Below are 27,317 nucleotides of genomic sequence, written 5' to 3' on the forward strand. Positions count from 1 at the left end.
TGCTTGATAGAGGAAGAGAACTTCAATAGCTATCCTGGCAAGATGTCACCCTGCCCAGACTGAGCGGCACCAGTAAGAGGGGTAGGGTCTCATATGCTAAGGGGCAAAGTTTGCACATTCCCAGAGCAGAATGAGAAGCCCCCTCTGCCAGGTTTGCATAGTATTGGCAACTCCGTGATAGGGGGACAGAAATATTCCCACAGAGAGAGAGGCTGCACTATTTATGTATAGGAATATTAGCCCTATAAGAACCTGTGCAGCCCATCAGGAAGAGACATCATGCTGTAAGAGATTCGTAACATCGTAACAAAGCTTCAGCTAAGCTTCAAGAGTTCGTAAGAACTAGGGTTCCAAGATCCAGTACTACGGGAACAGAACGAAAGAAACAGTTCTGGCGGAGTAAACAGCAGTGGCAAGTTGTGCTGCTGACAGAGGACTGTTTCAGGCTCCTTTTGCGAGCAACTCCCGCTCCTGGGAAAATGCTCCTAGAGACTTTGTTTTGCAATATTGTATTTTGTTTTGAGAACAAGATATTTCGTTTTACCCCACTTCAGTAAGTGTATTTTTCGTTGTAATTGTAAACCAAGCTGTGTGTGTTCATTCTGTAAATAAATCACAATTTATTTTATCTGTTGCTTTGCTCAATCAAAGGATCTGGGTGTTTTGGTGTTTAAAGTTCTGGTCTACCATGACAGAGGGGGAAAGACCTCCCCTGAATAAATTAGTCTACGGTCACTATTCAGTGAGGAGGCGGTTCATACAGGTAACAAGGTTAGTTCCCAGTTAACCGTTGGACAATTCACCCAGGGGAATTTGAGGAATTGGTAACTTTGTGTACTTGCGTGTGTCCTTGTGGCGGACAGTGACCTTCACGCAGCAATATAGGATGGCCCACTTAGTTTATGTTTTACCTTCTGAACAGAGGAGTCTTCTCAACTCACCCGTCATGCGATGAGCCAAGGGGTTCATTTTGGCCATTGGTAGCTTTTTGGGTTAAAAATGGCTACCCACAAGCTGGGCATCTTGATGGGAAAAGGGCTGATTAGAAAGATATATGCCACTGGAAGACGGCACAGAGGAGCAGGTGGCGAGACAAAAAGAACACTGGATTGCATTGGTTTCCATTTTTAGAGTAATCAAAGAGATGTGATTCTCCTCTCAACGTGTCTGTATGTGAGATTGCGTTCTGGTTATTATGACTTGCTGTCAGCAGGCGGGTTCCAGGGGACGTCACTCGATGACTTATACCTGAATGGGGTGATGAAAGAAGCCAAGCGCCCATTTTTGGCATGGCCTTTATTTCCCCTGCCAAGAGGCATCCGTCTGCAGTCACTAGAAAGAGCGCGAGAGAGGGGTTCCTACACGCCTCACAGATTAGGAACACTCCCGAGTCCATCCACATTCATCATCCAGGCTCCTCCACTCTGATCCAACCTCTTAAATACCAGGCAGGAACAGGCTGTCTGGGTGCAATGCAAATCAGCTCAGAGCTGTGACCCCACTGTGCAGTCTGCAGCTGCACAACTGGCTGTGATCATGCACTCCCACTGAGAACAAAAGCTAATGGTAGTGATGCATTTAAAGGACTAAAAGTGAGAAATGCTTGCATAGGACACAGTGACATTGTTGAATGTTAGGGACTGAAGAGGCAGGAGGGGAAAAGGTGAGATGGTAGGACAAGAGGAAGGAGAGCAACGTGGGAATGGGGTGACAGGGCAGTGGTGAGAGAGGGGAGGGGAAGCATACAGTAGGTTGGCTGTGAAGAGAAGGGTGCTGGGTAGGCTGATAGGGTGTTTTATTGCTTGGCTGGCTCACTAGAGCAGGGGTGCTAAACTACAGCCCTCAACCCCCCCCCCCACTCCCCCCCCCAACAGGTCAGGTTTTCATAATATCCCTGCTTCAGCACAGGTGGCTCAGTGGAAGACTGCACTACCTGTGCGGAAGCAGAGATGTTGGGGAGCATTGAAACACCAGATTGCAAGCTCTTTGGGCAGCGACTCTTTGTTCTTGTATTATCCCATGTTCAGAACTGTCCTACCACATAGGGATACATTGGGACACATAGGAATACACTGGTTACATTGGTTACATTGGGACACATAGGGATACATAGGAATACATTGGGATACATAGGAATACATAGGAATACATTGGGATACATAGGGATACATAGGAATACATTGGGATACATAGGGATACATAGGAATACATTTGGTTAAATTGGGATACATAGGAATACACTGGTTACATTGGGATACATAGGAATACACTGGTTACATTGGGATACATAGGAATACATTGGGATACATAGGAATACATTGGTTACATTGGGACACATAGGAATACATTGGTTACATAGGGATACATTGGTTACATTGGGATACATAGGAATACACTGGTTACATTGGGATACATAGGAATACATAGGAATACATTGGGATACATAGGCATACATTGGGATACATAGGAATACATTGGTTACATTGGGACACAGGAATACATTGGTTACATTGGGATACATAGGCATACATTGGGATACATAGGAATAAATTGGTTACACTGGGATACATAGGAATATATTGGGATACATTGGGATACATAGGAATACATAGGGTTACATAGGGTTACATTGGGATACATTGGGATACATAGGAATACATAGGAATACATTGGTTACATTGGGATACATTGGTTACATTGGGATACATAGGGATACATTGGGACACATAGGAATACATAGGGTTACATAGGGTTACATTGGGATACATTGGGATACATAGGAATACATAGGAATACATTGGTTACATTGGGATACATTGGTTACATTGGGATACATAGGGATACATTGGGACACATAGGAATACATTGGTTACATTGGGATACATAGGAATACATTGGTTACATTGGGATACATAGGAATACATTGGGATACACTGGTTACATTGGGACACATAGGAATACATTGGGATACATTGGGATACATAGGAATAAATTGGTTACATTGGGATACATAGGAATACATTGGGATACATAGGAATACATTGGGATACATAGGAATACATTGGGATACATAGGAATAAATTGGTTACATTGGGATACATAGGAATACATTGGTTACATTGGGATACATAGGAATACATTGGGATACATTGGTTACATTGGGATACATAGGAATACATTGGTTACATTGGGACACATAGGGATACATTGGGATACATAGGGATACATTTGGTTACATTGGGATACATAGGAATACATTGGGATACATTGGTTACATTGGGATACATAGGAATACATTGGGATACATAGGAATACATTGGGTTACATTGGGATACATAGGAATACATTGGTTACATTGGGATACATTGGGATACATTGGGATACATAGGGAGACATTGGGACACATAGGAATACATTGGGTTACATTGGGATACATAGGAATACACTGGTTACATTGGGACACATAGGAATACATTGGTTACATTGGGACACATAGGAATACATTGGTTACATTGGGATACATAGGAATACATTGGTTACATTGGGATACATAGGAATAAATTGGATACATTGGGATACATAGGAATACATTGGGATACATAGGAATACATTGGTTACATTGGGATACATTGGGATACATTGGTTACATTGGGATACATAGGAATACATTGGTTACATTGGGATACATAGGAATACATTGGGTTACATAGGAATACATTGGGATACATAGGGATACATTGGGATACATAGGAATACATTGGGATACATTGGTTACATTGGGATACATAGGGATACATTGGTTACATTGGGACACATAGGAATACATTGGGATACATAGGAATACATTGGGATACATAGGAATACATTGGGTTACATTGGGAAACATAGGAATACATTGGTTACATTGGGATACATTGGGATACATTGGTTACATTGGGATACATAGGAATACATTGGTTACATTGGAATACATAGGAATACGTAGGTTACATTGGGACACATAGGAATACATTGGTTACATTGGAATACATAGGAATACATTGGGATACATAGGGATACATTGGTTACATTGGGACACATAGGAATACATTTGGTTACATTGGGACACATAGGAATACATTGGGATACATAGGAATACATTGGGATACATAGGGATACATAGGGATACATAGGAATACATTGGGATACATAGGGATACATAGGAATACATTGGGATACATAGGGATACATAGGAATACATTGGGATACATAGGGATACATTGGGATACATAGGAATACATTGGGATACATAGGAATACATTTGGTTACATTGGGATACATAGGAATACACTGGTTACATTGGGATACATAGGAATACACTGGTTACATTGGGATACATAGGAATACATTGGGATACATAGGGATACATTGGGATACATAGGAATACATTGGGATACATAGGAATACATTTGGTTACATTGGGATACATAGGAATACACTGGTTACATTGGGATACATAGGAATACACTGGTTACATTGGGATACATAGGAATACATTGGGATACATAGGCATACATTGGGATACATAGGAATAAATTGGTTACACTGGGATACATAGGAATACATAGGAATACATTGGGATACATAGGAATACATAGGAATACATAGGGTTACATTGGGATACATTGGGATATATTGGGATACATAGGAATACATAGGAATACATTGGTTACATTGGGATACATAGGGATACATTGGTTACATTGGGATACATAGGGATACATTGGGACACATAGGAATACATTGGTTACATTGGGATACATAGGAATACATTGGTTACATTGGGATACATAGGAATACATTGGGATACACTGGTTACATTGGGACACATAGGAATACATTGGTTACATTGGGACACATAGGAATACATTGGGATACATAGGAATACATTGGGATACATAGGAATACATTGGGATACATTGGGATACATAGGAATACATTGGGATACATAGGAATACACTGGTTACATTGGGACACATAGGAATACATTGGTTACATTGGGACACATAGGAATACATTGGGATACATAGGAATACATTGGGATACATAGGAATACATTGGGATACATAGGAATACATTGGGATACATAGGAATACATTGGTTACATTGGGACACATAGGAATACATTGGTTACATTGGGACACATAGGAATACATTGGTTACATTGGGATACATAGGAATACATTGGTTACATTGGGACACATAGGCATACATTGGGATACATAGGAATACATTGGGATACATAGGGTTACATTGGGATACATAGGGTTACATTGGGATACATAGGGTTACATTGGGATACATAGGGTTACATTGGGATACATTGGGATACATAGGGTTACATTGGGATACATAGGGTTACATTGGGATACATTGGGATACATAGGAATACATTGGTTACATTAGGACACATAGCGTTACATTGGTTACATTGGGACACATAGGGTTACATTGGGACACATAGGGTTACATTGGGATACATAGGGTTACATTGGGATACATAGGGATACATTGGTTACTGAACCATCACCTCCTTTTGCAGTTTCTTCATGTGCGTTTTCCTTTTTTACACTCCTGACGAGGCACTTTGTGAGCGGTGCTTGATCTGTCCCTGTCACTAGCTGCCACCCGGCATGTCAGAGTCTGATAGAGGGAGGGAAGTCATCGTGGCAACTATAATGCTAACACATCCAGCACTGCGGCTCTCGCAGCATCTCCACCCCGGGCCCGCGTGTCGGCACACAGATGTTAACATGGCTCACTGCTCTCCTGGTGCCTGTGACATTTGACGGGCAGACAGGTGATGCCCGCTGCAGGCTTTCTTCTCCTCTGCCTGCGCGCCGTCATTTTACCCACACGCAGAACAGATGGGGCAGCCTCGTCACCACCCGGGCGAGTGACAGCTCCGGTGTGCGGAGAGGCCATTGACACTATCAAATTTGACTCACTCACTCTCTAACACGCGGCGGCTGGCAGGTGAGTGATTAAGATGCGCGCTCGCCACCTGGAGCTGCAGCTCACATGTCACTTGTATGAGGGCTCCTTTTGGTTTTCTGTCACTGCGTTTGTTTTCGGTTCTTGCGTTAGCCAGTTTGATTCTTGCCGTATTTCCGTGGCACTTTTCTGTAGGTGGTGTCGATGTCCGTTGTGATACCTTGCAGCGGACAGACATTCCAGTTCTTCATTGATGAAATGATGGTGTACACCGAGCTTTAGAAGCCTCGCAGGTGTCTTGTTCACGTGTAGGTTGTGTAATGATACACACCAAGTCCATGTGCCAGGCAGCTTGCCAGCTTATTTTCGGGGACCCCATTGTATGGAGAGATAAAGGGCCATATTTACTTAGTAAGTATGGCACAGAGTGACCTAGGACGGTGGATGTGGTTGCCTTTCATACTGGGTTTTCGCAAGCTCGGGCGCCTCGGTTATCACATGGCTTCTTTGCTAACTTTCTCAAAACTTCCAGTGCTACAAAGGCATGGGGACAAGGAATTCCAGTCTGCATGCGAGTCGCTGCAGAACAGTATAATCCGCTTATGGATGAGGAGGCTGAAGGACATATTTTGTCTATTGGTAGCTGATCCTTTTACTGTAGGGACCTTACGGTCACATAGTATTGCATCAAATACGCAAACTGGGCAAAGCGATCACATAATACGATCAGGGACTAAAATGTTTGCAGTAGTTCTGTGTTTTTTTTAAGGTTACTTCTTTAGCACAGACTTTGTATGTAATAATACCCAGGAGTGGGCATACAGTATTGTGTAGTATTTAACAAGCTGTTACATTTGTAGTGTGCAGTATTTAACTCTGCATCATGATACTACTTGTTTTACAGGCGCAATCCTCTACTCAAATGGATTAAAGTGTTTCCCTTGCTATATGAAAGGGTATCCTTCCAAATCCCTGGCAGCGCCTCCTAACGTTCTTTGGATTTTTGTAAGTGTGAAAATATGGATCTGACAAGTCTGGCTGCCAGGGGTGGAACAATATGGCAGATGAAGCTTTGATTCCAGTCTGATGTCACTGACCTCACTGCCACACAACAGCAAGGGATTCTGGGAAGAACTACAGTGTCTCCCTGATACCATGAGAGCAAATTATTCAGCTTGTTAATTGTGTATTTTATTTGCATTTTTTTTAAGTTAACGATGGTAGTAATTGTCCGCTATTGCTTATGATGATTCACTAAGGATTGCTCCTTATTAAGGTCTGTAAACAATATTGGAAGTAACTTTTAGTTACAGTTACTTGATATAATTAAGTTAATAGTCTGTTTCTGCATTTCTGACGACATTACCCTATTTCGTAGAAGCAATAAATATGGCATTTATTCTTCAATAACTATATTTATGTTATGTATTTATTTATAAAATGTTTTACCAGGAAGTAATACATTGAGAGTTACCGCTCGTTTTCAAGTATGTCCTATATAGCTACATGGCATTAATACCTATTCTTCCGTAACAATGGAGCTGCACGGCTTTTCTGCGTGTGGAAATGACATGAGTCGTACCCTTAGATTACATATCTTTTTCACCCCATCACTGCCAAGGTAGTTTCCACCTGCATAAAAAGAGACGTTAAAGTCACTGAGAAAACACGCGTAATGAAACTCCTCATTGGTCTAGTTAATGTTTTTACAAGAGAAACATCTGGAAGGCCCTAAAGAGGCACCAGACAGCGTTTGACACAAATTGTTTTCTTAACAGTCACTAAAGATTCAAACTGGAGTTATATTTTCTTCAAGTACACAAACCCTACGCCAGGGACGGGGTGCAGCGTGACCGCCCATACAGAGTTTTATTCCTACAGATAGGAAAGTGGGGTCACTCTCCCCGGTCAATGAAGTGTAAAACCCTACTATTGGAAAGAGAAATCTGTTGAGGTTGGAATGGACCGATGTCCATTCCACATGTCGGTGGGAAGATGCCATCGGAGGGATTGGGCGCCACAGGAGGGGCAGACATACTGTACGGGAGTATCGGTGACGGAAAGAATAGGGTCCTCAATTAAAGAGTAGTACCCACTTATTTGGAGGCGTACGGTCGTTGCTCCCCACTACCCCACCGTCCCTCCTTTTTCCGCTGGTTTAAATGTGTCATTTTTAAATGTTTTAATTGTGGTAAAACCCTGTACAGTGCAAGTTACCCGACTCGCCTTCTTAATTCAATATTTGATGATCAGCAAGAGTAACTATGCAGTATATATATTTTTTTATTACAGTTATAACTCCGATTTATTGTCTAACTATTGCTGTTAAACGAGCAAAATCATGTTACCTTTATTTTCCAATGGTATATTGATGCTACGAGAACATCGAGAGAGACCCTTTTTAAATCCATTTTTCCTGTAAACCTAAATGAAGTGAAGGCCGGAGTAAGGTTTGTGAGTAGAGGGGAGCAGTGCTGTCCTGCGTGGATCACTGGGTTATTTTCTCCCACGCTTTCCCAGCCTGCTTCCATTGACTGGCTGGAGTAAGGTTTGTGAGTAGAGGGGAGCAGTGCTGTCCTGCGTGGATCACTGGGTTATTTTCTCCCACGCTTTCCCAGCCTGCTTCCATTGACTGGCTGGGCACGATCAGTTCCTGGGCAGCCTGGCGCCCGCTGGGGTCCGTACGCCTCTAACCTGCCATCTTTCTCTTGTCCCAGGGAGGCTGGATTTCAGCAGCCCGTGTCCTGGCTCTCCCTGGCCTAGCAGATCGCCAACGCCGAGCCGTTACATTGCAAGGTTTGTGGCTACATGCGCACGTGCAATACCTGTATGTATCATTGTATTTATATAGCCTAACACCCCCTCCCCCCCCCCCCCCCAACCCTCCGGGAAATGTCCTGGCTCTGGGGACGAGAGAAATGTGGGGAGGGGGGGGGGGGGGTAGGTTTGCCCTGGTGCCCTATGTTCCCACTTCAGAGACTAGTGCCACGTCTCATCCATCATTTGTTCATTTCAATTTTTATTTTCTGAACAAAAATCGCAGTCTTGTAATATATATATATATATATATATATATAATAATAATAATAATAATACACCAACTATATTATATATAATAAAATACATTCATTTCATGCTCTATATACAATCTGTATTGTGATACCATAATACATTCTATTATATATACAAGCTTACTTCATGATGAATATAAAATAATACTATAATATATATAATATACCACTATATGACTGTATAATATGTTATTATACACATATGTACCACTACATGACTATAAAATTTTATTATACACATATTTACCACTATGACTGTATAATATATTATTATACACATTGTATGTACCACTATATGATTGTATAATATGTTATTATACACGTATGTACCACTATATGATTGTATAATATGTTATTATACACGTATGTACCACTATATGATTGTATAATATGTTATTATACACATTGTATGTACCACTATATGATTGTATAATATGTTATTATACACATTGTATGTACCACTATATGATTGTATAATATGTTATTATACACATTGTATGTACCACTATATGATTGTATAATATGTTATTATACACATTGTATGTGCCACTGTATGATTGTATAATATTTAATGGTGCTCACTCTGTATAGTACGATGCCAGTGTAATGTGTATAATATTTAATGGTGCTCACTCTGTATAGTACGATGCCAGTGTAATGTGTATAATATTTAATGGTGCTCACTCTGTATAGCACGATGCCAGTATAATGTATTTCCCCACAGCCGAGCGGTGCAGCGCAGCCTGGCTATCATCCGCCAGGCCAAGCAGAAGAAGGAGAAGAAGAAAGAGTACTGTATGTATTACAATCGCTTCGGGAAGTGCAACCGTGGCCAGAACTGCCCCTACATCCATGACGCGGACAAAGTGGCTGTATGCACCAGGTGAGAGACTGCCCTGTGCCTCCTGTGTCTCCTGTGCCTCCTGTGCCTCCTGTGTCTCCTGTGCCTCCTGTGCCTCCTGTGTCATTCTAATGCAGGGGCGGCCAACTCCAGCACTCCGGCGACCAACAGGCCAGGCTTTCAGGATATCAATGCTTCAGCACAGGTGGCTCATTCAGAGGCTCAGTCAAAGACTGAGCCTCCTGTGCTGAAGCAGGGATATACTGAAAACCTGACCTGTTGGGGGAGTCATACAAAAAATGATCATTTATTTTTTGAGTAAACCCACGCCTCCACGTACGGGGCATCGCCCACGCCTCCACGTACGGGGCATCGCCCACGGCTCCACGTACGGGGCATCGCCCACGCCTCCACGTACGGGGCATCCCCCACGCCTCCACGTACGGGGCATCGCCCACGCCTCCACGTACGGGGCATCGCCCACGCCTCCACGTACGGGGCATCGCCCACGCCTCCACGTACGGGGCATCGCCCACGCCTCCACGTACGGGGCATCGCCCACGCCTCCACGTACGGGGCATCGCCCACGCCTCCACGTACGGGGCATCGCCCACGCCTCCACGTACGGGCATCGCAATACTTTACCGTTAAACAAATTAGAATGATATACATAGTTAGCCAGGAAAAGCCAGAAGGTAACTCTTACACCGAGCCCTAAACAGGGTAAGGCAGCTACGCCCCTGAGCTCAGGCGGTAAACACGGTGGTAAAAGGCGTTTCCACTAAACCTAGTTAGCGACCCTGAGGCGGGGTATGAGACCCTGTGGCGGGGTATGAGACCCTGAGGCGGGGTATGGGACCCTGAGGCGGGGTATGGGACCCTGAGGCGGGGTATGGGACCCTGAGGCGGGGTATGGGACCCTGAGGCGGGGTATGAGACCCTGAGGCGGGGTATGAGACCCTGAGGCGGGGTATGGGACCCTGAGGCGGGGTATGGGACAATGAGGCGGGGTATGGGACCCTGAGGCGGGGTATGGGACCCTGAGGCGGGGTATGGGACCCTGAGGCGGGGTATGGGACCCTGAGGCGGGGTATGGGACCCTGAGGCGGGGTATGGGACCCTGAGGCGGGGTATGAGACCCTGAGGCGGGGTATGGGACCCTGAGGCGGGGTATGGGACCCTGAGGCGGGGTATGAGACCCTGAGGCGGGGTATGGGACCCTGAGGCGGGGTATGGGACCCTGAGGCGGGGTATGGGACACATTTATTTTGATAATTTTTTTACTATAGTCCAGGAGTGTCCAACTCCAGTCCTCAAGGGCCACCAACAGGTCAGGCTTTCGGGATATCCCTGCTTCAGCACAGGTGGCTGTCAAAGATTGAGCCACTGATTGAGCCACCTGTGCTGAAGCAGGGATATCCTGAAAGCCTGACCTGTCGGAGGCCCTTGTGGACTGGAGTTGGCCGCCCCTGGGCTGGTCCAAGTTGGCAGGTGATAGAAAGGGGTGGGTAATAATGGGTGTATGCACCAAATACAGAACAGTGGGCTGATCTCTGCCCATCTCTCCCCCACGGATAGGTTTCTGCGGGGCACCTGTAAGCAGACGGATGGCACGTGCCCCTTTTCCCACAAAGTTTCCAAAGACAAGGTCAGTATTTATTTGTGTGTGGGACGTATCACACGCAGGAGAACACGCGTGTACTGCATATTGTCTGTTTTTTAAATAGCTGCTTCCAAACTGCGTCCTTTCTCTGTACTGCCCAAGAACCCCCTCTTCCCACCCCTCTGATTTATTACATTTCGGTGGCGTGACCGTACTTTAATGGGTTTCTTATTTATCGGCCGGAGCGGCCGATCGCTCCTTTTTTTTTTTGGCTGAAATTTCCTAACCTGGTCAACGGGGAATACCGGCCGAAAAAGCACCTGATCGGCGGCCTGAATGGTGAAAGGGGAATCAGACGCTCCTCGAATAAGCCCCTAAATGCATTGTTTCACTGTCACCGCGTGAAATCCCAGCTTCCTGCCACAGCAGGGATTGTTAGTAGACCGTTTGTGTTGCTGTTCTCGTTCATTTGTCTAAGTTGTGTATTGTGAGTTCTGATCCCTTACTCCCCTGTGAGACCCGCTAGCCATGTTTTGCTCGTCCTGTACATTACATTAAACAGCCTTTGAAGCGTAGACTTGATCACTGCGACGTTGGAAGCACGGCCGCAGCCGTTGGTTAGGTGTGTGCCCCTAGCCGTACATGTCATGTGTACATTGGGACTGTATGTGTTATTGTTTCCCCGGTTGGGTCACAGTTCTATTTTTTTTTTCTGTAAACATTAACTGTTCCCCCTACTTGATTATTTTTGACTCTTTCCGTTTTACATAAAAAGTAAACCTTTAGACAAAAAGCCAAGTACTTTAAGGGCGATTGAAGCATTCTGGGGAAACCAGTTATATTCATGCGATAACAAGAACTCTAAAGGGCAAGGAACATATTACAAGTAATTAAACAATGTAAACGACTCATCAATTGGTAGCTTCACTAGAAAAATCCAAGCACCCCTGGAATTAAAGTATTATTATTATTTATGTAATTTATTTGGGTCCAATGGAAAATGGAGAGGGTCTGATTTTCATTTCAACAAGCTGCGTGTAATTCTAATCTTATTTTAACTATTTGGTTAATGGTATACAGAAATTGCGTCACAAATGTTTTTTGACAAAGCTTGCATGTAAAGATTTGCGTATGTGCGTGTATGTGTATATATATATATGTGTATGTATATATGTATGTGTATGTGTATATATATGTGTATGTGTATATATATATGTGTATGTGTATATATATATGTGTATGTGTATATATATATGTGTATATATATATATATATGTGTGTATATATATATATGTGTATGTATATATATATATATATATATATATATATAAATATATATATATATATATATATACACACACACATATATATATATATATATATATATATATACACACACATATATATATATATATATATATATATATATATATATATACAGATTTATAATAAATCTGTCAAAATTAGTTGCATAGTTCTAAGTCTGATTGAAGCTCTTATTAACCTGTACATTACCAGGAAAACCACTCTGCATTAGAGTTGTCACAATCAAACTGCAAGCAAGTTCCCCTGAGAGTGGGAGATGCAATGGAGTGAGCTTTTAACCATTTAAATGTGGGAGGGGGTGAGCTTCAAACTAGGTAGGAGGAGCCACCCTCCAATCAGCTAAGACCAGCTGAACAAGAATTGTAAAACATACAGAACACCTACAAGCTCATATTGAACCCCCAAAATAACCACAACATATATATAAGCAGTGTTCGACAAACCTATACATTTGCTCGCCCCGGGCGAGTGGATTTAACCCCCGGGCGAGTAAATATTGGCCCAAGCCGCACACGTTTAGTACTAGGTGGCGAGTAGATTTTTTGGTGATTTGTCAACCACTGTATATAAGCATATAAGTGTCACAGAGGCGTGCTACTGAGCATGGCAATATATATTTTAAACCAGAGACAGAACATTGCATCTCCCACTCCCTGGGGAACTTGTTTGCTTGCAGTTTGTACGCCATTAGTATGCTTTGGTCCTAGAAGTGCCTTCCCCTTTAAGCTCTTGCATTTCATGATTTATACGTCGCTGTGGGAGGCGTTGGAGTCGAGACCGAGGAGGTGTCCCGTGTTGTAGCTTTCACTTAACCTCAACTGGTAATCAAGCAGGTTATCGCAGACTCGTTTATCAAAGTGAGGTCGAGGGAAGAGAGCAAGACAAGTGGCGTTAACAGACCAGCGTTGGGAAGGCTTCTGTGGAATCACATCCTCTTGGCAGTGTCCCGGTTTCTGCAGAAAAGCAATACCTTTCCCAGAATCCTTTGTGTTTGTTAAATATTATCTTGTGCACTGGTTTGTCACGTGATACTTGTTCGGAGTGGGGTCTCTATGTGAAAGGCAGTCTCATCTTTTTCTAGCACATTTTTGATCTGATTTGACTTCACTTTTCCAAGTCCGTATGTTGAGCCGTGACATCTCACTCCGTGGGATTATTGTACCGTGGTATCCATGAATCCACGTGCACATATTACAAAGTGAAATGGTTCTTATTCGGGATGCAAGTGACAAGGTCTGGTGCTGTGCAAGTGGACTTAACACAGTAGTACTGGAGTCTCGTCCATGTCAGCTGTTGTGTGTGAGAGCCTGGAAGTGCACAGGGCGGGGTGCTTACTCTCTGCTAGATAGAAATGGTTAGAAATTACATACATATAGGAAGGTTAAACATTATTGAATGTATTTTTATTTCGATAGGAAGGCTCAGAATTATGGGCCAGAATAATTTCAGAAAGGGTTTGTGAATAAGCCCCTATGCTGTCACTTCAGCACATCCTCCCTGTGCACTAGACACATGCCGTGTTACACACATGCTTTGTCGAGTGTTGCAGGCCCCCCTGAAAGAGTAGACATGGAAAGCAGAAACAGATATTCATTCAGGGGACAGCTTCTGCTGCCTTTGGGACCCTTTATCCTGATCAAGTGGCAACAACTGGAACTGGTGAGCTGATCCAGCGTTTACCTAATCTTATCCCGAGAAGCCTGGATACCCTTCCTCTTACTGTGGGATATAACGGATATTTGTGTCATCTGGCTTCCATTTTTAATGTGTTTTTTTAAATATGGTGTGAGCATACTGTGTGCCCCACGTAATAACGATGTAGTGCGACATTATTACCCCAGCATATCCTTTTTTAGCGTAGAATATAACCGGGTTTCCATCGGATTTAATGGCCATGTTGGTACAGATCCGACATATCGCACAATAAGGCCTCTATGGGGAAAAGGAACATTGCTACATCATTGTCTTTGCTTGTCCTAATCATTTTGAACTTTGACCCTCTTGTGCGTGCTGCACAGAACACAACACAGGACCTCCTCAATGTGTAACCTGTTCCATAGCACCGGCAATGCACAACACAATGCACAACACAACTCGAGTACTGCAGCTTGGGCAGAGAATGTAATATCCTGTGCTGATCTTCAACCCAGATCCATCCCGTGAAAGTAACTACAAACACAGCACTAGGGAATGGACATCTTCCTGCTCTCAGGTCGGTCCTGCTCAGTGGGACTAGGAGATACCGTCCACTCTCTGTATATACAGCACTTGGGAATGGACTTCTTTCTGCTCTCAGGTCAGTCCTGCTCAGCGTGAGTAGGAGATACCGTCCACTCTCTGTATATACAGCACTAGGGAATGGACTTCTTCCTGCTCTCAGGTGTCCTGCTCAGCTGGAGTAGAAGATACCGTCCAGTCTCTGTATATACAGCACTAGGGAATGGACTTCTTCCTGCTCTCAGGTCGGTCTTGCTCAGCGGGACTAGGAGATACCGTCCACTCTCTATATATACAGCACTAGGGAATGGACATCTTCCTGCTCTCAGGTCGGTCCTGCTCAGTGGGACTAGGAGATACCGTCCACTCTCTATATATACAGCACTTGGGAATGGACTTCTTTCTGCTCTCAGGTCAGTCCTGCTCAGCGTGAGTAGGAGATACCGTCCACTCTCTGTATATACAGCACTAGGGAATGGACTTCTTCCTGCTCTCAGGTGTCCTGCTCAGCTGGAGTAGAAGATACCGTCCAGTCTCTGTATATACAGCACTAGGGAATGGACTTCTTCCTGCTCTCAGGTCGGTCTTGCTCAGCGGGACTAGGAGATACCGTCCACTCTCTGTATATACAGCACTAGGGAATGGACTTCTTCCTGCTCTCAGGTCGGTCCAGCTCAGTGGGACTAGGAGATACCGTCCACTCTCTGTATATACAGCACTAAGGAATAGACTTCTTCCTGCTCTCAGGTGTCCTGCTCAGCGGGAGTAGTAGATACCGTCCACTCTCTGTATATACAGCACTAGGGAATGGACTTCTTCCTGCTCTCAGGTCGGTCCTTCTCAGCGGGAGTAGGAGATACCGTCCACTCTCTGTATATACAGCACTAGGGAATGGACTTCTTCCTGCTCTCAGGTGTCCTGCTCAGCGGGAGTAGGAGATACCGTCCACTCTCTGTATATACAGCACTAGGGAATGGACTTCTTCCTGCTCTCAGGTGTCCTGCTCAGTGGGAGTAGGAGATACCGTCCACACTCTGTATATACAGCACTAGGGAATGGACTTCTTCCTGCTCTCAGGTCAGTCCTGCTCAGCGGGCGTAGGAGATACCGTCCACTCTCTGTATTTAACACACTAGGGAAGGGACTTCTTCCTGCTCTCAGGTCGGTCCTGCATAGCGTCCACTCTCTGTATATACAGCACTAGGGAATGGACTTCTTCCTGCTCTCAGGTCGGTCCTTCTCAGCGGGAGTAGGAGATACCGTCCACTCTCTGTATATACAGCACTAGGGAATTGACTTCTTCCTGCTCTCAGTTGTCCTGCTCAGTGGGAGTAGTAGATACCGTCCACTCTCTGTATATACAGCACTAGGGAATGGACTTCTTCCTGCTCTCAGGTCGGTCCTTCTCAGCGGGAGTAGGAGATACCGTCCACTCTCTGTATATACAGCACTAGGGAATGGACTTCTTCCTGCTCTCAGGTGTCCTGCTCAGCGGGAGTAGGAGATACCGTCCACTCTCTGTATATACAGCACTAGGGAAGGGACTTCTTCCTGCTCTCAGGTCGGTCCTGCATAGCGTCCACTCTCTGTATATACAGCACTAGGGAATGGACTTCTTCCTGGTCTTAGGTCGGTCCTGCTCAGCGGGAGTAGGAGATACCGTCCACTCTCTGTATATACAGCACTAGGGCATGGACTTCTTCCTGCTCTCAGGTCGGTCCAGCTCAGCGGGACTAGGAGATACCGTCCACTCTCTGTATATACAGCACTAGGGAATGGACTTCTTCCTGCTCTCAGGTCGGTCCAGCGCAGCGGGACTAGAAGATACCGTCCACTCTGTATATACAGCACTTGGGAATGGACTTCTTCCTGCTCTCAGGTCGGTCCTGCTCAGCGGGACTAGGTGATACCGTCCAGTCTCTGTATATACAGCACTAGGAAATGGACTTCTTCCTGCTCTCAGATGTCCTGCTCAGCAGGACAAGGTGATACCGTCCACTCTCTGTATATACAGCACTTGGGAATGGACTTCTTCCTGCTCTCAGGTCGGTCCTGCTCAGCGGGAGTAGGAGATACCGTCCAGTCTCTGTATATACAGCACTAGGAAAAGGACTTCTTCCTGCTCTCAGATGTCCTGCTCAGCAGGACTAGGTGATACCGTCCACTCTCTGTATATACAGCACTTGGATTCTTCCACCCCGCATGTGTCTGCCTTATTGGTAGAGGGCATGGTGCGCCAGCATCGCCCCGGAAGTCTTGCATTCATAGCGTGTTGCAGAATAATGTCTTCAAATACAGAACACAGCATTTTATAACAAAAGCAGCACACTACAGCCAAAGATGAAAGAAATGTAAATAAATAAAATGGCGCTCACCCGAAGCGCCAGTTTGAGCGTGCAACGCGTCGGGATGCCACACGTGGGCCTGTTGTCTCCTTATCGGTCTGTAATGCATCAATCTATTGAATACATATTTTTCTATATATATTATATGACTGATTTTTTCCCCTCTTCATATTTGGCATGATTGCGCTGATTTTTAAATGGTCTTTTTGATCCATCTATTCCCTTAACCCTGTGAGTACCGGAGGGTCCGCTCCAGGAGAGTGTCAGTGCTCCTCCGGCACTTTTGCAGTCGCGTGTCCGCTCCTAGAGAGAGATCACATGACTGCTGTATCACAGAGGGCGGGACGGAGGAGGAGTCTTATTTTTCCATTCTTCAGCCGACCAGATGTGGGGGAGCCCCACAACGCGGTCTCCCCTAGAAAATGAGGACTACGTAATGGGGCCCCTGGTGTGTCAGACTCAGTGACGTGGTAGCTATGCTACGGGTCACCCAAGGGGTACAGTACAAGGCCTGTGTCTTAACCACTGAGGAGGACGTGCGGCACAGCGGCTAATGTATTATCCAAAACAGATGCCGAAAGACTTGCTGTTTTCGATGTCGGGACCACGACTGCCCAGGTGCCGGAGGGTTATTGCTGCCAGGGGAGGGTGGGGGGGGGGGGTCCAATTCCGAATTATAGATACCCCGCAACACTATCTGTACACAGTGCGACTTTGTGCCTAACCACTTTATCTCCTCATGCACCATGCAGCAAACTTTGGATTGTAAGCTCTTGCGGCCGGGACCTTGCTGTGCCTGCATTCTGCTCCGCTCAGCGTTGTGCGTTCGTTTCACCACATAGGAATAAAGTGCTGTTATTAGGCCGCTCTTTCCCCCCCAGGAGATAATTTGATATAATAGAGACATCCTTTACAGCTGTGAAATAGATAAGGCTCATTTGTGCACCAGCTCACTTCAGATGGTGCTATTAATTTTAATGTGGGAGTGTTGTGTCTGAGGCCGGGCTGAAGTTGCTGTATGCAGAGATTTAGTGAGCACTGTAAATGTGAATGGATGTGTTCTGCGCGCGGAGGTTAAGAAGAGACTCCGCTCCCAGGGCTGCCTCCACCTCTCCTGCTGCTGTTACAACAGCTTTTCCCCTTGAGGGACTTGGAACGAATCAGCATTTTTCTCCCTAATAAAAATAAGCAAAAGAAAGAAGTCTGCGGTGAGCAATTTGGAAAGGCTCGTCGGCTTTTGGGTTCATTAGCCGGCCGCGTGCGAAGCCCGTACACATTCAGTGCTGTATAATGTCTGGCATCACTCAATACTTGTAGTACTGTAAAGCAGCAACCCTCCCTGTGCCTTCTCCCCTCGTTTGTAGGTGTCTATCTTCCAGGCACCACCTGTTTCTTAGCACCAGGGCCCCTCCGTTTCAGTGACTGGGGGTATTGGCCTTGCCAGCCAATGCGTAGGTATCGGGGAAGGGATCTTCAAGCAGAGAGCTGACTGTATTCTCAATAAGTGGAAGGAGTGCATTAGCGGGGGTTCCGTAGTGTGGCGAGTGGTACAGGGGAATGGATGTTAGGATAACTTTAATACAGAGGCGTACAGTTCAAGTAAATATTCTCATTTATGTGGGAAGCGGCAACATATACCGCCGCGCGGTACAAGGGGGTTATGTACATTACAGAAGCACAAGCCGTTACATACAGGCTGAAGCCATTAAGGTTTTGGGACGGGAGGCGGGGTGGAGATTGGTCCAGCCGCACAGCTGGTCCCAGTAGGGTTGGAGGGGCAGGGGAGTTGTATGTTCGAGAGATGGCGAGTAAGCTTCCTTGGGAAGGTGAGGTTTCAGGGAGTTTTGAAACATCTGAAAGCTGGGGGGAGTCTGATGGTGCGTGGTGCTGGGGGAGAGGCTGATGGTGCGTGGTGCTGGGGGAGAGGCTGATGGTGCGTGGTGCTGGGGGAGAGGCTGATGGTGCGTGGTGCTGGGGGAGAGGCTGATGGTGCGTGGTGCTGGGGGAGATGCTGATGGTGCATGGTGCTGGGGGAGAGGCTGATGGTGCGTGGTGCTGGGGGAGAGGCTGATGGTGCGTGGTGCTGGGGGAGAGGCTGATGGTGCGTGGTGCTGGGGGAGAGGCTGATGGTGCGTGGTGCTGGGGGAGAGGCTGATGGTGCGTGGTGCTGGGGGAGAGGCTGATGGTGCGTGGTGCTGGGGGAGAGGCTGATGGTGCGTGGTGCTGGGGGAGAGGCTGATGGTGCGTGGTGCTGGAGGAGAGTCTGATGGTGCGTGGTGCTGGGGGAGAGGCTGATGGTGCGCGGTGCTGGGGGGAGAGTCTGATGGTGCGTGGTGCTGGGGGAGAGTCTGATGGTGCGCGGTGCTGGGGGGAGAGCCTGATGGTGCGTGGTGCTGGGGGAGAGCCTGATGGTGCGTGGTGCTGGGGGAGAGGCTGATGGTGCGTGGTGCTGGGGGAGAGGCTGATGGTGCGTGGTGCTGGGGGAGAGGCTGATGGTGCGTGGTGCTGGGGGAGAGGCTGATGGTGCGTGGTGCTGGGGGAGAGGCTGATGGTGCGTGGTGCTGGGGGAGAGGCTGATGGTGCGTGGTGCTGGGGGAGAGGCTGATGGTGCGTGGTGCTGGGGGAGAGGCTGATGGTGCGTGGTGCTGGGGGAGAGGCTGATGGTGTCAGTCCTAGAGATATAAAAGAATCATAATTCGGTGGCGTTCTGAGACGGATTTGCCGTAGGTGCTGCCATATTGTACCATAAATGCAATATCATGCTACGTGTAAGGAACAGACGTGTTGGGTTAGAAACGTTATGTACTTCTGTAACTATAGGGCATGTTTGTGTTGCTGCAGAACAAACAATGCAAATTATAGTCTGCACTTTCTCTGCCCTGAAAGGCCTGTACTGTACAGTGAAACCTACAGTATGACAACCTAGTACAGGGGCGGCCAACTCCACTCCTCAAGGGCCACCAACAGGTCAGGTTTCCAGGATATCCTTGCTTCAGCTCAGGTGCCTCAATCTGTGGCTCAGTCCATGACTGAGCCGCCTGTGCGAAGCAGGGATATCCTAAAAACCTGACCTGTTGGTTGCCCTAGAGGACCGGAGTTGGCGAGCCCGGATGAGCCTGGTTAGCAGTCGCTGGGCAGATGGGACATGGGAAAGTTTTGGGCGCACAGGCGCGGCAGCAGGAAAGAGTCCCACTCCCAGGTGAAAGTTATAGGACTGTCAGCTTTACAGCCGCAGAGACAGGTGTCTGATGGAAAGCCCCATCAGCTGCCTTTTATGGGTGTATTAGCGATTCCTGATCACATTGCTTCCCCAGAAAGAGGCAGTCTGAGAGGTGATTGCATTGCCATGAATCCCTTCGTCCCTACGAGCCCCCTTTTTATAGCGCTGTGTGATTTGCACACGACATGTAATGAAACTTCAGGCTATAAGACGGACTTCACACGGCAGACGTGTCTGTCAATCAGAAACCCCCCAAATTGGGATGTGTAATCAGTACTTCCAAAATACGCTCTTGCCGTGAGAATCGCCTGCGTCAGGCAAATAACGGGGATATACATGAATGTCTGCAATATGAACCGTATATTGGTATGTAAATAAGGATTACTGCCGCCTCTTAAGTGACGAGCGATTTGCTTCATGCGTAGGATTCTTCCACCGGAGGGACGAGAAGCCAAGTAAGGAGCTTCTGAGCGCAAGTAACATGCGCTGTTATCGCACAGAATGTGGGGGGCGCCGACACAAGGATACTTTAGATTGGGGGCTCCCGATCCCCGCGGGCAAGCCGCAATTACGTTGGTTGACACCACTGCCGTGATGCGACTGGACGAAAACGCCTCTTAAGATCCGAGCAAAATAGGGGTGGCCTTCACTGACCGTCCCAGAGATGCATGTTGGGGGCTCATGCAGGAGTCGTATGTTAGAGTGGGTAAGGTGACCCAGGAAACAACATGGATCATGTAAATCAGGGGTTTCCAACTCTAGTCCTCAAGGGCTACCAACAGGTCAGGCTTTCGGGATATCCCTGCTTCAGCACAGGTCGAAGTCTGAGCCACTTACTGAGCCACCTGTGCTGAAGCTGGGGCTGATTGTGCCACCTGTGCTGAAGCTGGGACTGATTGAGCCACGTGCTGAAGCAGGAATATCCGGGAAACCTAACGTGTTGGTAGTCTTTGAGGACTGGAGTTGGGAGTCTCTGATGAAGATTAATCCACATTCCCACCTTGTCTTTATTTTCCAGCTGTGCATCCTCTTACATCGCACCTCTTACATCGCACCTCTAACATCGCAGCGCAGCACTGCATCCTCTTACATCGCAGCACATCGCAGCGCAGCACTGCATCCTCTTACATCGCACCACATCGCAGCGCAGCACTGCATCCTCTTACATCGCACCACATCGCAGCGCAGCACTGCATCCTCTTACATCGCACCACATCGCAGCGCAGCACTGCATCCTCTTACATCGCACCACATCGCAGCGCAGCACTGCATCCTCTTACATCGCAGCACATCGCAGCGCAGCACTGCATCCTCTTACATCGCACCACATCGCAGCGCAGCACTGCATCCTCTTACATCGCACCTCTTACATCGCACCACATCGCAGCGCAGCACTGCATCCTCTTACATCGCAGCACATCGCAGCGCAGCACTGCATCCTCTTACATCGCACCACATCGCAGCGCAGCACTGCATCCTCTTACATCGCACCACATCGCAGCGCAGCACTGCATCCTCTTACATCGCACACCATCGCAGCGCAGCACTGCATCCTCTTACATCGCACCACATCGCAGCGCAGCACTGCATCCTCTTACATCGCACCACATCGCAGCGCAGCACTGCATCCTCTTACATCGCACACCATCGCAGCGCAGCACTGCATCCTCTTACATCGCACACCATCGCAGCACAGCACTGCATCCTCTTACATCGCAGCGCATCACTGCATCCTCTTACATCGCACACCATCGCAGCGCAGCACTGCATCCTCTTACATCGCACCACATCGCAGCGCAGCACTGCATCCTCTTACATCGCACCACATCGCAGCGCAGCACTGCATCCTCTTACATCGCACCACATCGCAGCGCAGCACTGCATCGCAGCGCAGCACTGCATCCTCTTACATCGCACCACATCGCAGCGCAGCACTGCATCCTCTTACATCGCACCACATCGCAGCGCAGCACTGCATCCTCTTACATCGCACCACATCGCAGCGCAGCACTGCATCCTCTTACATCGCACCACAGCACTGCATCCTCTTACATCGCACCACATCACTGCATCCTCTTACATCGCACCACAGCACTGCATCCTCTTACATCGCACCACAGCGCAGCGCAATCCTCTTACATCGCACCACATCGCACCGCATCCTCTTACATCGCACCACAGCACTGCAATAGTCCAGGCCAATAAATTAGGAGGGTGACATTGCTTGTTGGGCCAATCGAGTCGTCATACACGTAGCGATGCCTCGAGTTGTTGGTTCTCAGTAGTGCATCCATACGTCTCACTGGCTGTATCTAACACATTGTGCTGTGACTGGGCCTAAATACTCGTTGTGTATTTTGCAATCCATTGGCTCTCAAGCCTCCGGGATCCTGGGGGAGTTCCAGTCGGGCCATGGTGGTACCAAGCCATATTCAATGCATCTGACATGTAGATGCATGCTCATGTTTGTGAATAGCTGGAGTTTCTGGATTTTCTCGGGAAGGGATGAACACCTTTAAACTTCCGCCAACTGTATTACACACGTTGTATAGCCTCACATGTGTAAAGCCAGCTACCAACTGAAGGCTTTCACCGCCCCCCCCCCCCCCCTATGGACTCCCTTGGGTTGATTGGCTTCCATAAGACTGAGCTGTCCTGCTTTTATCTGCATGTATCTGATTGGTATTGAATGGGACCACTCCTAAGGAGGATTATCAATGGCACAGGCCCAGTGTGTGCTAGTTATACCTTCCTTCTGGGCGACTTTACTTTTACTGTGCGCTTGGCTTCTCTGAAATCTGATCAGTAGACTGCTGTGCCCTCTGATCTTTATCTGCGCATAAACCGTTCTGATGTTTTCTTGTCTCTTCAGATGCCCGTGTGCTCCTACTTCCTGAAGGGGATCTGTCACAATAACGACTGCCCGTACAGCCATGTTTACGTCTCCAGAAAGGCTGAGATCTGCCAAGATTTCCTGAAGGGCTATTGTCCCATGGGAGAGAAGGTGAGCATAGAAGTGGGCAATGTGGCAGCAAGTAGTGTGACCATGCACTCGCCAGATAAGTCATTACTACGCTAAAAGAGTTAATGACCACAAAGACCCTTTCTTCTGACCGTATAGTTTATTTATCAAATGTTTTACCAGGAAGTAATACACTGAGAGGTACCTCTCGTTTCCAAGTATGTCCTGGGCACAAAATAACCATTATGACAAATGCATGCTTACAAATACATTGTTACGTTAAGTGAGCAGGGTATACATTCTATACAAGACATTGCATGCACAGTAACACATAGTACAGTATATGTTATAGGCGGATGTAACAGTTACAGACTACATTCAAATGGGAGACAGCCTTAGTTTTGAAAGAACTGAAACTGGTGGTGGATGTGAGAGTCTCCAGTAGGTTGTTCCAGTTTTGGGGGGCACGGTAAGAGAAGGAGGAGCAGCCGGATACTTTGTTGAGCCTTTTGGACTCCTATCTCAGATGATAAGTGTTGCATGTGGTAGGGGTGAGGAGCTTGTTCAGATAGCTGGGTAGCTTGCCCAGAAAATATTTGAAGGCAAGACAGGAAAGATTAACTTTGCGCATAGACTCAAGTGATGACCAATCTAGTTCTTTGAGCATTTCGCAGTGATGTGTGTTGTAGTTGCATTGGAGAACAAAATGGCATATTGAATTGTAGAGGGTATCAAGTTTGGAAAGGTGGGTTTGGGGTGCTGAGCCGTATACTATGTCCCCATAGTCGATAATTGGCATTAGCATCTGCTGTGCGATACGCTTCGTGACCAGCAGACTTAGGGAGGATTTGTTCCTGTAAAGTACCCCTAGTTTGGCATAGGTTTTGGATGTCAGGGTATCAATGTACATCCCGAATGTTAAGTGGGAGTCAAACCATATGCTCAGGTATTTAAAACTAGTTACAGGAGTTGGGGTGGTGTTAGTGTTGGTTCTGATTTGGAGTTCAGTCACAGGAAGCTTTAAAAATTTAGCCTTGGTCCCCTGTTTTTGATCATATAGGCCCCTGTTTTTGACCATATAGGCCCCCCTTTTTGACCATATAGGCCCCCCTTTTTGACCATATAGGCCCCCCTTTTTGACCATATAGGCCCCCCTTTTTGACCATATAGGCCCCCCTTTTTGACCATTTAGGCCCCACTTTTTGACCATATAGGCCCCACTTTTTGACCATATAGGCCCCACTTTTTGACCATATAGGCCCCACTTTGTGACCATATAGGCCCCCCTTTTTGACCATTTATGCCCCCCTTTTTGACCATTTAGGCCCCCCTATTGTGACCATATAGGACCCCTTCTTGACCATACAGACCCCCCCCTTCTAAACCATTCTGACCCCCCCCCCCCTTCTAGACCACCTAGGACATTCCTTCTAGATCACCCAGTCCTCCACGTTCCCCGCCTCTTGGCCACTCACAACCCCTGTCCGCCCTTGACCCCACAGATCCCATGCATGTACCTCTGCCCATACTCTATCAGAACTCCCTCCTCCCCCCTCTTAACCATGCAGAACTTGCCCTCCTCCCCTTAACCACCTAGAGCCCACCCTCCCTCTCCTGACCCCGCCCTCCCTCTCCTGACCCCGCCCTCCCCTCTTGACCACGCATGGCCCACCCTGCCTCTCCTGACCTCGCACACAGGCCTCCCCTTCCCCATGATTATTCAGACCCCCATCTTCTGACCGCACAGACCCTCAACAACAATAAAGATCCCTGTGATGTAGAAAGCTGTGTAAGGCACCAAACTGCATGGCATGTGCCGGCTGCGTGAGGGGGTCGCAACCTAAACTGCCTTGTCCACTACTGCAAGGCATTGTGGGGCGCGAGTTTGGAAGCACAGACCTGTTAGGATTTGGTGTAAATCTAAATGCAGCTTAATTAACATTGCATGGGGAAAAGGGTTTAATATGCATCGTGTCGCACTTCAGAGCCTCGAATATCCTGTCTCTGACACTGATAACAGCGTCTCAGTCTGGTCTGACATCGCTACTGCTTATCCCCTCCGCTATTTGAGAGCTTTGCCCCCTCCAGTGCCCCCATGGGCCCCTGGCATGTACACCATACGTCATTGCTTGGTTTTATGGGGGTGTACCCAATCAGCGCTGATCGCATACCACACTGGTAAGGTGATAAGGTTGTGCCCCCCTCCCCGTCACATCTTTCCGGATCAGGGAAATGATCACATGATCGCTCCTCAGAGCAGTCACGTGATCGGGAAGTGCCGGAGGTGGGGTGTCCACGGAGGTAGGGTGTCCACGGAGGTGGGGTGTCCACGGAGGTGGGGTGTCCACGGAGGTGGGGTGTCCACGGAGGTGTGGTGACACAACCTTCTGGTCTACAGAGGGGGGTTAAGCAGAAGTTGTCCCAAAATATATCTGGGGAAAAATCAGAGCACTTCTTCTTTCTCATGACAATCTTCCTTTGAAATGATAAATTGAGCATGCCATCATATTAACTGCCAGGAGAGGAAATAGCCATTATAAGGGTGTCTCACACTTTAATCTGGTCTGTAACTGTTTCATACGCCCATAATATATATTTTCTTTAACTGTGCATGCAATGTCTTGTATATAATGTATAACCTGCTCACTTATGTAACTGTACTTGTAACCATGTATTATTTGTCTTAACTCGTTGCCCAAGACATACGTGAAAACGAGAGGTAACTCTCAATGTCTTACTTCCTGGTGACACATTTTATAAATAAATATTATAAACAAGGGCTCCAGAGCCTGCACATTTATAAAGATATTAAGATCAAAAACAATGGGAACCAATGGTAGAAATTGTGAACGCACTTGTTGTAGAACCGGTTATGGCAGACTGCTGCTTGATTGCGCTATTCCTACACGCTGGGTGACGTTTCGCTCCTGGGCAGCATGCTGGACGTGTAATAATCTGAATTCCTGAACACTAACCTGTTAAACGGAGCTGGTGGAAGCGCTGTCGCCTGTACTTTCATAGCCACGTCTCTGCTTCTCCACCCGTGACTGACAGAAGGAATGTTTTCACTTTCCCGGAAGCTTGAGCTCTACCCAGAATAACATGTCAAATGCCCAGGAATTCAGCACGTTCCGGGCGGGCAGAGGGGGAAGTCTCCAAGAAGCTGCTGGGGTGCAAACTCTGCGCCCCTCGTTTGCAGCCTTATTAGGGTGCAGGTCCCCACTCTGATCATGTGGAAGAATGGAGTTGGGGGTAAAGTGACAGAGCTAAAGCAGTGTCCTATGCGAGTGCCCGTCTCTCTTAGACACACACTTTAGGTAAGGATTTCTTTTCCCGAATCAGAAATCCCCAAGAAATACAAGCCACGGCAACGTATATTTCCTGCAGCTATGTGTTCAAGACGCGGCATCTCTCTGCTGACCTCTCTGCTTTAAGTTGCTATTTATATAGTTACGTTTGGAGTAGTACACAAAAGGATCCATCACGTTCATGTACTCCTACCATCCCTGCCTGTCTCCCTAAATACCACCAACAGGTCAGGTTTTCAGAATATCCCTGCTTCAGCACAGGTGGCTCAATCAGTGGCTCAGTCAAAGACTGGAGTTGGAACTGATTGAGCCACCAGTGCTGAAGCTAAAACTGATTGATTGAGCCACCTGTGCTGAAGTAGGGACTGATTGAGCCACCTGTGCTGAAGCAGGGATATCCTGAAAACCTGACCTGTTGGGGGGTCTTGAGGACTGGAGTTGAGCGCGCCTG

General features: G+C 47.0%; 1 protein-coding gene across 3 annotated transcripts in view; it reads left to right on the forward strand.

Moving 5' to 3' along the window:
• Window positions 1-27,317, forward strand: part of ZC3H3 (zinc finger CCCH-type containing 3) — a 361,466-nt gene that overhangs the window by 244,348 nt on the left and 89,801 nt on the right. For all 3 annotated transcript variants that reach the window (XM_075581388.1, XM_075581387.1, XM_075581389.1), the window contains exons 6-9: window positions 8,691-8,769; window positions 9,769-9,927; window positions 11,464-11,533; window positions 23,469-23,600. In XM_075581388.1, coding sequence (XP_075437503.1) covers window positions 8,691-8,769; window positions 9,769-9,927; window positions 11,464-11,533; window positions 23,469-23,600 — 440 coding nt within the window. The remainder of the gene's footprint in view (window positions 1-8,690; window positions 8,770-9,768; window positions 9,928-11,463; window positions 11,534-23,468; window positions 23,601-27,317) is intronic.

This window comes from Ascaphus truei, chromosome 2, assembly GCF_040206685.1.
Source record: "Ascaphus truei isolate aAscTru1 chromosome 2, aAscTru1.hap1, whole genome shotgun sequence".
In the NCBI taxonomy this organism is placed as follows: domain Eukaryota; kingdom Metazoa; phylum Chordata; class Amphibia; order Anura; family Ascaphidae; genus Ascaphus; species Ascaphus truei.